General features: G+C 44.7%; 1 protein-coding gene across 2 annotated transcripts in view; it reads right to left on the bottom strand.

Moving 5' to 3' along the window:
- The window catches only part of ERICH1 (glutamate rich 1), an 83,693-nt gene extending 69,848 nt beyond the window's left edge, over positions 1 to 13,845 (bottom strand). Inside the window, exon 1 of one of the 2 annotated variants that reach the window (XM_086608346.1) lies at positions 13,766 to 13,845. In XM_086608346.1, coding sequence (XP_086464472.1) covers positions 13,766 to 13,787 — 22 coding nt within the window. In that variant the 5' untranslated portion in view covers positions 13,788 to 13,845. The remainder of the gene's footprint in view (positions 1 to 13,765) is intronic. The other variant, XM_086608345.1, reaches the window with a different exon arrangement.
- Positions 13,846 to 15,718: the final 1,873 nt, after the last annotated feature.

Genomic DNA, 15,718 nt, shown 5'->3' with positions numbered 1-15,718 from the left:
AAAGATGCTTTCCGAGTTCTACAGTGAATATATTCTGCAACATGAAGAAAAATTTCCCCATTGCTATACATTACTGAAGGAAGATACAGCTCTGAACACCTGGTCACACAGTGACAACTGAAGGAAGCACTAAGCCTCTAGGTTAGATGAACACAGCCCAGAGACCATCATATTTTGGAATTCTGTGATATCACAGCAGACTTAGTTGACATTTTAGTTCCTAAATGAAAAAAAAAAAAAAAGGTTTTTCCATTGCTGATGTCTCCAAAGTACAAACAGAAATGCATATAAAAAAACTGTGAAGAAGTGCTTCCCACGTTTTGCACACTCTTTCACCTCCAGTAATCTGACAGGGCTTCAACACTACAATGGATAGATTCTTTATGCTGTGAGATGTATAGTTTCAAAAAACAGACACTGAAGGTAAATAAAGGTGAGAGAAGCATTAGACTTCTTATAATCATCAACTAAAGATAACTGTATTCTGAATGGACCTGGATTTGCCAGACATCAGACTCTACGTGCACACACGTGGTGGCAGGGGCAAGAATCATGCATGCCACAACAGTTTTGTGGAATAGACTGAATGCAGGTCAAGACTATAGAAAGGAAACTTCACAATGTTAGAGACAGGTATATGGCCAAAAGGAGATACTGCACAGTAATAATATTAACAGAAATACTTGGCCCAAATACTAGAGGTTTGAAGAGAGTCTTTGCTCTTTTGCTGTAGGGGAAGATCAGGTTACACTGACACTACCTGTGTTAACAAAGTTATAAAGATTAAAGAGTGAAATGAAACCTTACAGACTTTTTTCCCCCCAGAGTGATGGGGCAGCTCCACACTTAGGGAGACAAACAAACATTCCTAAATGGAAATTACTAAGCTGGAGGTGATGAAAATCTGTGTGTTTAATCAATCATGAAAGAGACTGAGCCACTACTGTGATGGAGGTCATGTAGAATGACAATGTGATCCAAGACCCTACTGGGACAAGCATTTTTCAATTTGAGACAGGAAAATGTACTACATTAATATATGATTAATATATGAATCTAGAGAGATCTCACCGAAAACCTCATACAGTCTTAAGTCTGCTGTGTACAAACCAGCTGAAGTCAAACCTGAGCAGACACAGAGAAGAATTTTTCAAGGACCAGCAAGACACAGAAGAACAAGGAGAGCTTGGGCTGTTTAGTATAAGCAAACAAATGCCAAAAGAATTTTAAGCCAGTAGTGAGAAGTGTTATGTAGCCCAAGGATTATTAGACCATGCCACAAAAATATTAGAGACTAATGATGAACAAGAATTGCCAATCCTCATGAGCATCTAGAAGTATTGCAACATTCTTCTAATAAACTAACAGGAAAAAATAAACCAATCTAGTTAGAGAAGTCTCTTACATTGAGCTCTAATTCCTGTAAACACTACAGGGCTGACCACAAACAGAAAGCACTAAAACCACCTACACTTACATTTGGTAAGACACGTACACAAGCTAAGCCAGATATCAGATGTACATGATCACACTGGATCCTTTTATTTGTTAACAAGAAGCAGACAAAATTTATCTTAGTTATTACGAAGGTTACCAGGCAAAGAAAAGCCTTCCCCAACGCAACGGTGGAAAAGCCTTCCCCAATGCAACGGTGGCCCTATTACACAAAACAGGTTTTGGATTCATTATATATATGACAGATTTAGACCACGGTATGATAAATTTAGACCAATAAGAGATTTAAAACAGGTCTCTGAAATGAAAGGTAGCAAAAAGGAGTCATCACATGTCAAACAATACCAGATAAATTGACTTTCATTAGGTACATTAATGGTGTACGAGACAGACATCAAAGAAAGATTAAGTTACTACTAACACCCATTGCATGGCTGTTGTTTTTCTTAAAGAAATAAAAACCACATAACATCTTAATGCAGTAACCAAGACCTTGAACTTTGCTTACTACTTCAGCAGTACCTAAGGCACAGTCACATTTAAGGGCAGTACACAAAAAAGCATACATACAGCTCGTATGGAGCAACAGGATGAGATGTTGCTCAGCTTCCTCACAGAAATCTCACTGACCAAGTCTTCCACTTAAAATAAAAGGAAGTGTAATTTGGCTTATAGTAGTGGCAAATAACAGTTTAAAAAGCCAACAGTGGAAGATTTTAATCTGTAGAGCCACTGTACTTTCACTAGAAATGATATTTAAACGCAAACTTTCCTCACAGCGTTGTTAAGAGCCTATGCCATTTCACAGTCAAGTATGTAGCTTCCGTGTACTTCTATAGCTTCAAAAAAGCACTGTGGTCTTGTGTCTGAGAAAGAGAGAGCTGTAAACACAAGATTAAGAGAATAGTGAGTACATTTCTGCAGTTAGAATATAATATTCCAGTTTGAAGGGACCTACAACAATCATCTCATTCAACTGCCTGGAAGTTTTCAGTAGGAAACTTCAATACTAATAGACCTACAACGTGAAAAGCTTACATACTCTAGCTTTGTCTTCTAAGAAAGTTTTTTATTTAGATTTCAAAAGTGAAACAAATCCATTTTCCAGATGAAAACACGCAACACTATCAAAATACCCAGCCTGTAATTGAAAGCACTGAACATTCCTACTGTGCAATGAGCTGATGGCAACACCAGAAGATACATCTTTCCAGGAAATCCTCAGTGACAAAAGGGGTCAGTATTTTCCAAAATGAGATGAGGTTGTAATAGCTATCAAACTAGTTCCATGGCTAATTCTTGACAACTTGTGTGGCAATAGTGAAGTACAAATATATCAGAAAACTGAAAGAGCAACAGGTCTCTACAGTTTGACATAACATAAACAAAGGAAAATATAACCTCAAAAAATAAGAGTGCAGAACACATGCTGGCTAGTGATGCAAATTGTGAACATCCAGGATCTTTCTACAACAATTCTGTGATAAGAGTAAAAAGCCTCCTTCAAATAAATGCATTGTTTGGCATCTAAGTATTAAAATGACACCACTTTAAGTTTCTTATGCACATAAGCAGACTACCCACAAACACACACATGCCAATACTGGAACAGCAATGCGGATTTATAAAGGTTCTCCTGGCGTTAACAGCATGACTTAAAACTCAGTTAAGACTACAGACTGCAATAAAAGCATGCTGAATAACTAAACAAATAAAGTTCTGAACAACATCAGAAGCGTTGCTGTCCAGCTGAGTTTAGGAGGCAACAGTTTCCTCAAAAACATTTCTGTGGACAATGTCTGCTACATACTTTTGGCTACTTACCACACATACTGTAAGCATCCCCACCATGTTTCTCAATTGGTTGCCTTCTGCCTACTCAAATGCAACTTGGGCAGCAAGAATAAAATAAGTGGTATCAAGAGCAGTGAACACATCAGAGCTCTGCGAAGCTTGCAAGTTGCTCTACTTGGTCTCTCTCTCTCTCTCCTACAAACAGTAGAGTTTTCCAAAAACAGAAAAGTCAGGAATTTCTTCTGAGATCATCCCATGCGTAAGATGTGTTAACCTGCTATTTCTGCTCAAGTAGAAGAAAAGATAGTACAGCAGAATAGAAGAGGATGGAAAGAGCAGACGGAATGATTATCCACATGCAGAACATATGGACAAGGCCTCATTAAAATGTTCAGTTCATCTCTGTCAGTGCAGAATTACTCTCTGATATTCAAAAGAATCTAAATCCTTGAAGTCTCTTTTATTATGTAAGTATCACATCTCCTATGAAGGCTGTTACTTTACAGAACGGTCACAAAAATCACAGAACCATTAAGGTTGGAAGGGACCTCCAGACATCATCTCATCTAATCCTAATGCTCAGAGTAGGACCAACTTCAGCAGATTGCTTAGGGCCTCATCTAGTTGAGTATAACAGCCTCATTGCCCGGATAATCTCTTCTTCCCTAATCATGCTGAACAGTCAACTCTTGACAGAGATGCTCAAGGGGACCTTGAAAAAGAGACACCTGGATTTCATTAGGACCCAAAGCAACAGCACACAAAAGCGTTTTAATTTTAAGAGACTGTTACCTACAGAAAATGTTAGTCAGCCTGCCATTCTTATCAGCTAGCAGATGGAAGACTGATGATAACTTCTGGTTAGAAGCTACTAGCCATTCCCTGTTACTATTCCCAACAAAGCTTACTTGCCCTTTAACCATACAGGATGGAGTTTCATGTTTTAGGTGATCTGGATTCTTTCTGAAGGAGCTGCTCAACTGGCCAAACTGATGAACAAAGGTCTTCAATCTATATTTGTTTGGCCTAACACACAGTGATTAGGTCATGGCTCCGTAAGTCACAAAAACACAAAGGCAACTAGTCTATTTTCAGACACTAGGGGTAAAATTCAGTTTGCAGTTACAGTGCCTAATGGTAGAGACATGCAAGGTGTCATACTTTGTTTACACATTAGACAGCCCTCCAGAGACCCAGTGTGTACAAGACACCAATTCTGCTGATCAGCTGTTGGGCGTCCAAGATGTACTCAGTATGAGCACTGAGTATGAGCCTCCATTACAGTCAATGGAAATCAACACACAGGACCTCTGAGGATAATTAAATTTATTAATCTTGACTTGAATTTCACCATACAAGAAAAGCCACACAGCATTGTTCCCAGACAAAAATCAAAACCTCCAATCATCAACCCCCACAGTCAAAATGCCACAAGCCAAACAAAAAGGACACAGTTGAAAACTCAAAGACTCCAGAACCATTGCTAGAAATGGCAGAGACCAGAGGCTTGGATTAAGTCAAGACAGTGTGCACATGCACACACACGTTCTAGCCCTGAGGGCAATAACTAGCTATTTAAACATTAATGTTGAAAATCTTTGAGTAGCGATCACTTAGCTGTAGAGAAGATTCCCAGACTTGGGATACCAGGTCAGCAACTACCAACAGATTAAAACCAAAGAGGAAGAGGAGGAATTAACTAGAACAAAACATTCCATGGAAGCTGAACAAGATATAATTTTCCCACTCCCCCTCATTTTTATGACTTTCCTATTTCAAAAAATTTTTAAACTGCACAAGAGAGATGAAGAAAAGAAAAAAAATGCAGTCACATCCAATTACATATTGTATAGCCTGATGGTTCAGATCATCATAAGGCTGTATGTTATATTTAAGAAGGGATGCTCTTATTGAAGTCAGAAGGAAGAAAAGGAAAATGTAATTTTACTGCTACCAGCGAGGTCAACTTTGCCAAGAGCGACATATTTCCATTCCACCATACACAGAGTGTGTACAAACCAAAGCAAAGCACTGTCATGGGAATAACAAAATCAATCCTTCCAAAAGGGGAAAAATGTGTGAAATCTGCAGAACTCTAGCTGTGGTCAAAGTACAGTTTTATATACATAGGAATAGGAAGCCTCCAATTTTACAGTACTTCGCTTTGCGTTCACAGTGTGCAAGCAGTCCTCATCCTGCAGCTGAAGCTATGGTAACAGGCTCTTACGAGGGTAGCTAAAGGACAAAACAGGATAAAAGTATGTACTGAAAGATCTGCTGCAGTAAATTCTGGCTGAAGCTGACTATCTCGCAGACAAACATAGAAGCCAACATATTACGAGATCTTGTGTTTGGTCAAAGAGGATGCCATTCTCCAGATCATCTGCAACATCTTCAGTTTTCATACTTCAGACTTAACTGCATCTATCTATAAATTTGTATAGTCCTTGTTTCTGAACAACACTGTTATTCTCTGAAATTCTTTTTTGAGGAAGATAGTAATTTTTCACCTTCAAATTTCAGTGTGGAATTCACTTGCACCTTAAGGCCAGAAAAAGCACTAGGCTATCTTGTCTCAATGACTGGAAGAAGTCATTTTACACACCTACCCACACTGAGACCAACAACGCATGTCTGATTACTTTCAATACATTTCAAACGACTCTGGAGACCCTTCACGAAGCAGAGGAACTAAATAGTTCACATTAGTTTCATTTCCAGTGCTTAATCACCTTTGGCATAAAACACACACATCATGCTTGCTATTCACATTTGAGAAGCTCAAGTTTTTTGGCCTTGGTACTTTTTCTGCCTCTCCTTACTATATTACGGAATCCCATATTACATAGTAATCTGTTTCCTCTGAAGATTTCCCTACAGGTTAGTAACCTTGATTCTGAAGAAGAGTCTTCTGATCTGGAAGGCACAGTCTCTCAGTCTCATACATCTTACTCTTAAAAAATCTGCCTTTGCAAAGAAAGCACTTTTTTGAACAAAGGCTGTCCACCCCATTTCCCCCCCAAGCTATTATCATCTGGGTCAGCAGCTGTTAAGCAAGGTGCATTGCTTGGTCTTGGTTTTTTTTGCAACTACAAAACTCTGGAATTACGACTGAGCAGGAACACCATGGTGAAATGCTGATATCACAAACTGACTATTTTTAACTTGACTAGCTCCTTACACCACCTTTTAGTTCTACTAACCTCATAAAACTTGAATGACAGCTTAAAGGGAAAAAATTGTACAGTTTTTGACAGAACATCTACATGTAAGGTGGGAATGGTCCTATTCCCCAGTTCTGCAATTGATCTCACTGACATTCCACGTAACATAGATTGTTCTACTCTTAACTGCTAAAGCTATTATTACGTATTCAGTGAGAAAAAGGAGAACTCACACGTACTGTTTGGGAATCAAATAACAGAAGTATTTATTTGTATTCAAGGTCTCACGAATTCTGTGCTTGAACTACTAGGTATCAGCTGTATGAATCTCAGTACGGTTGTTAACCAAAATGTCACAGGGAGCTGCACAAGAAGCTCAGATGCTGCTGTTTTAAGTCTAGTGTGTAGCACTAACTTCATGGTATCGAAGTTCATCTCAAGACCTCTGACATTATTCTCAATGAAACAGCATTTATTAGTGTTCTACATCCCATTAGACATTAAAATCAGATGTTAATTTCCTAGTTTTTAATCCTGTCTTATTATTACAGTTCAAGAACCACATAGCATAAAAAAGCTTCAGTCTTGTGTTCTAATATAGTAGTCCATAAAACATGGCTCCATTTATCCTTTCACCTAGCACCAATTTTTATAATACATGGAAAACCACTTTGTTGTCCAAAACTCAGTAATACACCATTCTATCTTTGAGGCAACTTTTGAACAAAAGCAACTTATTTAAGTGTACAACACATGTCAATAGGGTAGAAAGGAAAGAAAGAAAAAGAATATAGTGATTACATACCTAACATTTATGTATTCACCTAAATTAAGGAGCGAGTCACAATGGGAGAGTGATTTACCACTCAGAGATTGACTTGTGTGCATCCAGGTCAACACAGTCTATAGTAATTGCAGAGACAAAAAAATTATTCACTACAAAAGCGGACATTTGTTTTCTCTTCTTAGCTTAGACAAAACTGATTCGGCTTCACCAAGCACAACCTTGGTGTCACACTGCAGTTTCAAATCACTAACAACGGTGTTATATCTGTCAGTAAATTCTGCATGACTAATTCAGTAAGAATCTGACTGATTGTGCCATCCTGTCTCAACAAAGGCCACAAGCTCCTAGACATTTAATAAACCTGACATGACACATATAGTAAGAAGTGACATAACCACCACAATGAGAACATCAGGATTTTGTTCCAGCTGTTTTTAAGAACTGCCTGCCTCATAATGAAACCTTGCAAGATGTGTGCTCCTACTATAGCCCTGGGAAAACAGAGCACCTTCACCATTATTTCAATTTGTCCACGCTATTCATTTTTCTAAGCATCTTTCACAAATACTTAACAAAACATTTCTCATACTGCATCATTATCTTGATCTTACCTGGCAAAATCAAACAGACACACAAAATGTCTAAAGACATCTCACCCACCCTTACTAAAGAACCTCAGCTTTGCTGAATATTCTTATTATTAATAATAATTCTCGTTGCTCATAGTTGGGCCAACTGTAAACCATAGCTGAAAGACTCTTCCTTCCCCCTCCTCCGCTTGTAAGGCAGATTTTGGAGGGAAGGGGGGAAGAAAAAAAAAAAAAAAAAAGGCTATGTACTTATAACATCACTGGTCAGCAAGACCAGTTCCCTGCCAGCACAGGTGTAAACTTTCTAAATTTCAGAAAGTTTAAACCTTACATCAACCTAAAGAACTCTTACCCAGAAGCAAACAGCATATGGCTTGAAGTGAGCATCAAGCTATACAACACATGTGGGCTAAAGCTGAATGTTACGGAAGATGCTATGGGTGACATGGAAAACAGACAAATAGTTCTACAACTGCCTAAAGTACTGCTATAAGAGTAGCTGAAAACAGTAGGAAAAAGTCATTCAGAGTTCAGATTACTGAAAATAAATTTAAAAATCTGGACATTTTAAAGAGATAGGTTGCTACCTCTGCTCATATGAAAATAAAATGAAGCTCAATGTACTCACTTTTACACAATAAACCATGAAACTGGCAGGGCTAATATCACTGATATTAGTTCAACAAGACTGTGCATCTTTTAAGTTATATTTAAAAGGAATCTTCATAAGTTCACATTATATAAAATAGAAATACAATTGAATGTCTACATAGCCTTCTTCAGAGAGGAAATATATCACACTTTGCTATGACTTGAGTATTTGATTGTAACATAATATCCAGCAATTTCTGCAAGTGTCCCCACATACACACATAACATCAATCAATATTATACCAAATGTCCCATCATTACAAAGTACTGGAAGTTTTAATGAGAGAGAATATTTCTTTTCTTTCTAGTCATAAAGGGAGTTTTAATGTAAGCCATTAGGCAACCCTCAATATAAACACAAACTTCTAGAGAATTTTCAGCCTTCGGAATTAAAGAGAACTGAAATTAAAGAAAACTGAAAACATAAGAAACCACATGTTGCCTACTGGAAATAGCAATCTGTTCTGGTTTTGGCTAGGACAGAGTTAATTTTCTTCATAGTAGCTAGCAAAGGGCTATGTTTTGGATTTTTGACTAAAAAGGTACTGATTAATAGAGAAATGTTTTAGCTGAGCAGTGCTTATGCAGACTCAAGGCCTTTTCTGTTTCTCTCACCACCCCACCAGCAGGCAGGCTGGGGGTGCACAAGCAGTTGGGAGGGGACACAGCTGAGACAGCTGACCCCAACTGACCAAAGGGATATCCCACACCATATGACATCATGCTCAGCATATAAAAGTGAAGGAAGAAGAAGGATGGGGGGGGACATTCAGGGTGATTGCATTTGTCTTCCCAAGTCACTGTTATGTGTGATGGAGCCCTGCTTCCTTAGAGATGGCTACACACCTGCCTGCAATGGGAAGCAGTGAACGAAATCTTTGTTTTGCTTTGCTTGTGTGCAGCTTTTGCTTAACCTGTTAAACTGTCTTTATCTCAATCCAAAAGTGTTCTCACTTTTATCCTTCTGATTCTCTCCCCCATCCCACCTTGGGGAGAGTGAGCGAGCAGCTGCATGGGGCTTAGTTGCTGGCTGGGGTTAAATCACAACACAATCTTAACTTTTTACAGATTGCTCCAAGATAGCCCATAGATTCCAGATATCTACTGATAACAAGCTCAAAACTAGTGTTGAGTGAAAGGCATCACACATTGATTGTTTTAAAAGGTAAAATAACCCCAAATCAATACACCAAAACGGCACACATCACCTCCTCCCCACTCACTGCATCTACTAAATAACAAAAGTACATACACCCATTTCTAAAAACATCCTAGTATGTTTAAACAGAGTCGTGTTTATTTCTTGTGGACCATCCTATCTCACTGCAGAGTAGAAAAGAATTGCTTCAAAGTATGATTTCTAAAAAGAAATAATCCCCCCAAAAAACCCACAACAAAACTCCCAGACAAAACACACAACCCTGAAGACCACATTATGTCAGGTTCTACATATTCAGATATCTGTGAGCCCAAATTACCCTCACACTTTCTAAATACAAAGCCAGTGAATCTATCATTTCTGTCTCTTCTTTCATCACTACGTTATCCTTTCTCCTTGGCTAGATTTCTCATCCAGGCACAAGGCTGAAGTCAGCAACAAAAAAAGGCGTTAAAAGTCTCTCCCCTCAACACCTCACCCCCAAAAGTTTTAATGGCAAAGTCAATTCCACTTGCTCTAGTGCAACTTCTATATTTAACCACAAAACCCAGATATTTGTGATTTATTCAACTGCAATCCAAATAAAATTTAGATCTTGGTGTGCTGTAATAAATCTTTGGTCACTGAAAGCAACATGCATTGTTAATTGCTTGAGGGGTGGGGGGAAGAGTGGCAAGATACCTCTCCTAGAGCAAAAGAATCATAGAATGGTTTGGGTTGGAAGGGACCTCAAAGATCATCTAGTTCCAACCTCCATGCCATGGGCAGGGAAACCCTCCACTACACCAGGTTGCTCAAAGCCTCATCCAACCCGGCCTTGAACACTTCCAGGGATGGGGCATCTACAACTTCTCTGGGCAACCTGTTCCACTGCCTTACCACCCTCTGAGTGAAAAGTTTCTTATGTCCAATCTGAAGGCCCCCTTTAAGTACTGGAAGGCTGCAATAAGATCACCCCGGAGCCTTCTCTTCTCCAGGCTGAACAGCCCCAACTCTCTCAGCCTGTCTTCATAGCAGAGGTGCTCCAGTCCTCAGATCATCTTTGTGACCCTCCTCTGGACCCGCTCCAGCAGCTCCATGTCCTTCTTGTGTTGGGGACTCCAGAGCTGAATGCAGTATTCCAGGTGGGGTCTCACGAGAGCTGAGTAGAGGGGCAGAATCACTTCCCTCGACCTGCTGGCCACGCTTCTTTTGATACAGCCCAGGTTACGATTTGCTTTCTGGGCTGCCAGCGCACATTGCCGGCTCATGTTGAGCTTCTCATCCACCAGCACTCCCAAGCCCTTTTTCTCTGTGCTGCTCTCAATCCATTCTCCACCCAGCCTGTACTTGTGCTTGGGATTGCCCCAAAAAGAAACCCGTGTCAGGCATCAAACTCCACTTCTAATAAATATTTCCCTTACTAGACAAACATATATTGATACATGAAAAGACACCCACCCTAAAAAACGGGTTCTACCCTTTCTTTTTCCAGAAAAACCTTGTGCTTTCCAAAAATTATGTTGAGTTTAAAAAACAAAAATAACTTAAAAAATAAATCAAGATCTGTAAGAAGCAAGGTTGTTCTTAAACATTTAGAGAAAAAAAAAAAAGTATGATTTTCTGTAAGAATCAAGCTGTTTAATTCCCAATACAGTCATTTAAAAAACAAACAAACCCCCCCAACAACAAAAACAACCAACCAAAACCAACAAAACCCTAAAACTAAGGAACTGCAATCTCATTTCAATCCCTATTACGAGATTCCTGCCTCAAGTCCAAGCCATTTGACTCATTACAGAGAGATGAAAACAGCACTTCTCAAGGCAGTACTGTCACAGTTTAAAACCTTTTCTTACTGTTGTTACTATGACGAGCAATCAGCCGCATTTGATTTTCAGTTTAATCTCTCAAATAGGAAGCCTCCTGTAGTACCACTAGATCGTCCTTCGTACAGCATACTAACTTTTGTATTACTTCATATGAGCAGTTAATGTCAATAACGTATATGACACCTACACCAATATCTTAACTCTACCCTTTAGCAGATGGAACACCACTCTATAACCCTTCATGATAGCGTTACCTTGAGGCTGCACAAGCTTTCAAGAATGATGACTACAGCTTTAAAGATGCAATTAATGATGTTTAGCAGCTATGAATTATGAACCAGCTGTCCCAGGGAGGATAGTCATCCTGTCAGTAACACATACAATGACAATTGCTAGTACCTCTAGCCCTGTTAGGAATCATTGGTACATGAGCAACTGAAAAACAAAAAGCCCCGTGAAACTCAAAAAACTTTGCCCTTTCTCGGTAACACCTACCCAACCCTTTCCTGGCAAAGTGAAGCGCATTTCACTTACCTGCACTGCTGGCTTACTGTCTTTCAGCTATTTAGATTCTCTTCATTGACAATTAGACCTATGACCTACAAGCTCTTGACCATCCCATGTATTCTGTATTATGGCCCAGTTCAATACAAAATTAGTGCTCGCTTGTAATGCAGACAAAAGTCTATCTTCAGCATCTTCAACCTACTCCTATATACGGGAGCAAAAACAATTTTAAAGAGAAACACCTAAATCATCATCTTCTGCTGTTTTCTGAGACACTTGTCTTTTAAAATATGTATATAGCTTTACACAACAGAAAGTCAACAGTTTCCATATATGCTATTGGCTGCAGAGGCTGATCAGATGAGGCTGCAAACTCTTCCAATTTTGTTATTTCATCCCGGGTGACTACATGGCATTCCATCGTCCTTTTATTCCTTGTTGTATTTCTTCCCAATCTTAAGTCATCACTCCTTAGAGTGGCTGAAGAAAACTTAAAAGTGATTTCTAACTTTACACAGTAAAGACAGTCACTCAGCACGATTTTAGCTTTCTCTTCCACCCTACAGAAACAAATGGTTCTTTATATGACCTTTGTTTTTAAACAATTTGAGCACTTTGGAATTTGTTTCCCCCACTCTCAGCTCTAGAGTCACACATTTATTTACTGGTGAATCAATTCACTCTTCCCAACTCTATAACTTTCTCCCAGAGGACATCAATCTGTAATACTCTGCCTTTCCTCAAAGTCACACTGGATGCAAAACAGTTATTCCATCAGCCTTCTTCATTTCTTGCAATGAAGCTGCATCTAAAACACAGAGACTACTACTCTGTTTTTACATTTCCTTCAAAGCTATCACTAGTTGCAGTCAGCCAGCAAACAGCTTAAACACTAACCCTTGCTGTTCAGTTCCACTCTCAAGTTGTTATCCTCACAGGAAGGATTCCAGTTTCAGGAACCGTTTGAAAACTCAAGAGCCAGCCACAAAGTCACTGCAGTAGGCAAGCGTTCAGCTCTCTTACAGCTCAGCCCTACTCAACCTCCCTTTAAGAACAAGATCTCACTTAAAGAACATCTGTATTTTTATTATTGCATTCTTCCTGCACAAAGCCATGTCTTATAAACTATAAAGGCAAACTAAATGGACTGAAGTTATGCTTGGATAGGGGAATGCTTTTTTTTTTTTTTTTTTTATTTTCAAGCACAGTACTATGATTATTTCAGAACTGCGTTAACTCGCTTTAAATAAGCCAAGCTGCGTGGTCACTAACAACGAGCACACATGCAAACGCACACTGAGAAAAAAAAGCTGTTCATGTTAAAATACTTTGTGCTTAAAGAAGCAGTTTTATTTACTCCCCGCTCCCAGTCGGGAATACACAGCAGAAACTCTCCCCGGCGCCTCCGAGTCAGAGGGGCACCTCACAGGTGCTCCGAGAAGCGCTCAGCCCCGAGGCCGCGCCGCCGCCGCCCGCGGAGCCGCGCCCCAGCGCGCCCGCCACCCGCCCTTCTCCGGCTTCACCTCAGCGTCCCTCCCCGGGCAGGCAGTCCCCGGGGCGGCCGCAGGCCGCCCGCCTCCCACGCTGCCGGCTCCCCGCCCACTCCCGGCTTCCCACCGCCCTCACCCGCGGGGAAGGGCGCCGAGAAGAGGGACACGCGAGTCCGGTGGTGCGGCCGTGAGGAACCACGGCAGCGCGGTACGCCCGGACGGAACCGCGCCTCGGCGGAGGGCGGCCGCGCCGGGGGCCGTTAACGGCCGCCTCCCGGGGCCCCAAAGAGCGCGCGCGGCAGCAGAGACGCCTCGGCTCGATGCCCCCTCCCCCGGCGCGGCTTGACCCGGCCTTACCTTCCCTCCTGCTCAGGGCCATGGCGCCGGGCGCACGGACTGCCCCCTCCGAGGAGCCCGACCTGCCCCGCACAACCAGCAGCAACGCGCTCGCCCTCCTTCCTGCTCGCCGCCGCGCCTGTCCGTCACGGGCCTGCAGGCGCGCCATTGGCGGAGGCCGTGGCGGGGGGCGTGCCGCGCCGGCCGCGGGGGGTCGCGTGGCCCCGCCCTGCTCACCCGCCCGCCCCGCCGCGGCCGGCGCGCGGTGCCCGCGGGCTCCGGCAGGGGGAGCGCGGCTGCGCAGAGCGCGCGGGAGCGAGGGCGGGGGTGCGCGCGGGGCGGCGCGCGGCGGGCGGCCCCGGCGGCGCGCGGGCGGCGGCGGCGCCCCGGCGGGGTGAGTCGCGCCGGGGTGATGCTGGGCGCACGCCGCTGCTCCCGCTCCCGCTCCCGGCCGGGCGTCTCCTTCACCTGACCCGGCAGCCCCGCGCGCAGCCCGCACCCGCCGCGTTAATAATGCACTAGAATGTCAGCGCTGAAAAAGGTAGGGAGGGAGGGGAGAGGAGGGGAGGGGAAGGGGCCGCCGTCGGGGCGGCGGGCGCGCCGCTCGCGGGATGCCTCTGCCCCGGCAGCGGAGGGAACGGGGGTGCCGGTGCCGCGGCTCCGGCCGCTGTGTGCGGGAACCGGCGCCGTCGGGGACAGGTGCCCGGGCAGCGGGGCGAGGGCGCGCCAGCCGCGCCGTCGGTTGTGGTGTCCTCCTCCGCCATCCGCGCGTCCCGGCGCCGCGCTGGCCGTGGAAGGGTCTCGCCGTGGCGGGGGTCTCGCCTCGGCACAGCCCGGACAGGACGGTTGCGCGGCGGGGTGCCTGCCCTGTGCCGGCGCGGAGCGGCTGCGGGCTGGCACCGGCAGCATAGCGCGGGGAGAGGCGGCGGCGGGGAGGCACGGACGGACCCTCCGTGCGGCCGGTTTGGCCGGAGGGAGCGGCGAAGCGGGGGATGCTGCGCGCGGAGCCGCAGTACCGGCGGCGATTTAAATTTTGGGAACGCGTGATTCTCGGGGCTGCCCGGCGAGGAGCGGCGAGGAGCGGCGGGGAGAGCCGGGGCTGCGGCCGCGCTGCCGGCTGCACTGCTTCCCCCCTTTTCCTTCCCGGCCGCCGTGCTGTGCCGTGCTATGCCGCGGAGGGCGCGGGTCCGTCTGAGGGGCCGCGCTGCTCCCCTCGGCCTCTCACGGCCCCCCGGAGGGGCGGCCCGGCCCTGAGGAGGGGCGGGCGGCGGCTGCGCCCTCGTGTTACCCGCGCCGGCTCCGCGCATCTGCCCCGCCGCAGACGCGCAGGGCTCGGCGCAGTCGGAAAAGTCCGCGGGCGCGCAGCCGGAGCGCGGAGGCGGGCGCCGCGCTGCCGGGGGTCGCCAGTGCGATCACGGGCGGCCCTCCCCGCAGGGAGGGTGCTGTTTGCAGCCGGCTTGGCCGAGCGCCTCCGCGGTCCCTTGAAACACCGTCTGCCGGAGAAGTGAAATAATTAACCAGCATCCCGCTAAAACCGCAGCGCGCTCCGGCCCGTCTCGCATCCCGGAGCGGAGCCGGCCGACCGCCCGGCGGCCGCCACCTCGGGGCGGGTGCGAGGCGGGGCGGTCCCGGCCCGGCCCGATGCGGTGGGACCGGTGCGGGGAAGGGGAGAGGGGGGAGCCCTCCAGCCGGCGGGAAGTGCCGAAGGGGCTTTCTCCTACGGCCCCGCTTTCTGTCGCCTCCGTAACCTAATTCTTCCGCTGCCGGTGCCCCAGTTTAACCGCGGTGCCGCACAGTTTGGCATTCAGCGATAAATCCATGTGTAAGTGCTTCGGCCTCAACTTCCCTGAAACTTCGCAGGGTTTCTCATCTGCAGCGACAAACCTTTTGTTTGTTTCGGATCGTGCTTTGGTACGGCACAGGCTTACACCGCTTAACGTGCCGTGGGAGCAGGTGATATTTGAATCTCCTCCA

The sequence above is a fragment of the Tauraco erythrolophus genome, chromosome 2, assembly GCF_009769465.1.
Source record: "Tauraco erythrolophus isolate bTauEry1 chromosome 2, bTauEry1.pri, whole genome shotgun sequence".
NCBI lineage: Eukaryota > Metazoa > Chordata > Aves > Musophagiformes > Musophagidae > Tauraco > Tauraco erythrolophus.
The sequence above is the reverse complement of the archived record's forward strand: the minus strand, read 5'-3'. Positions and strand labels throughout refer to the sequence as shown.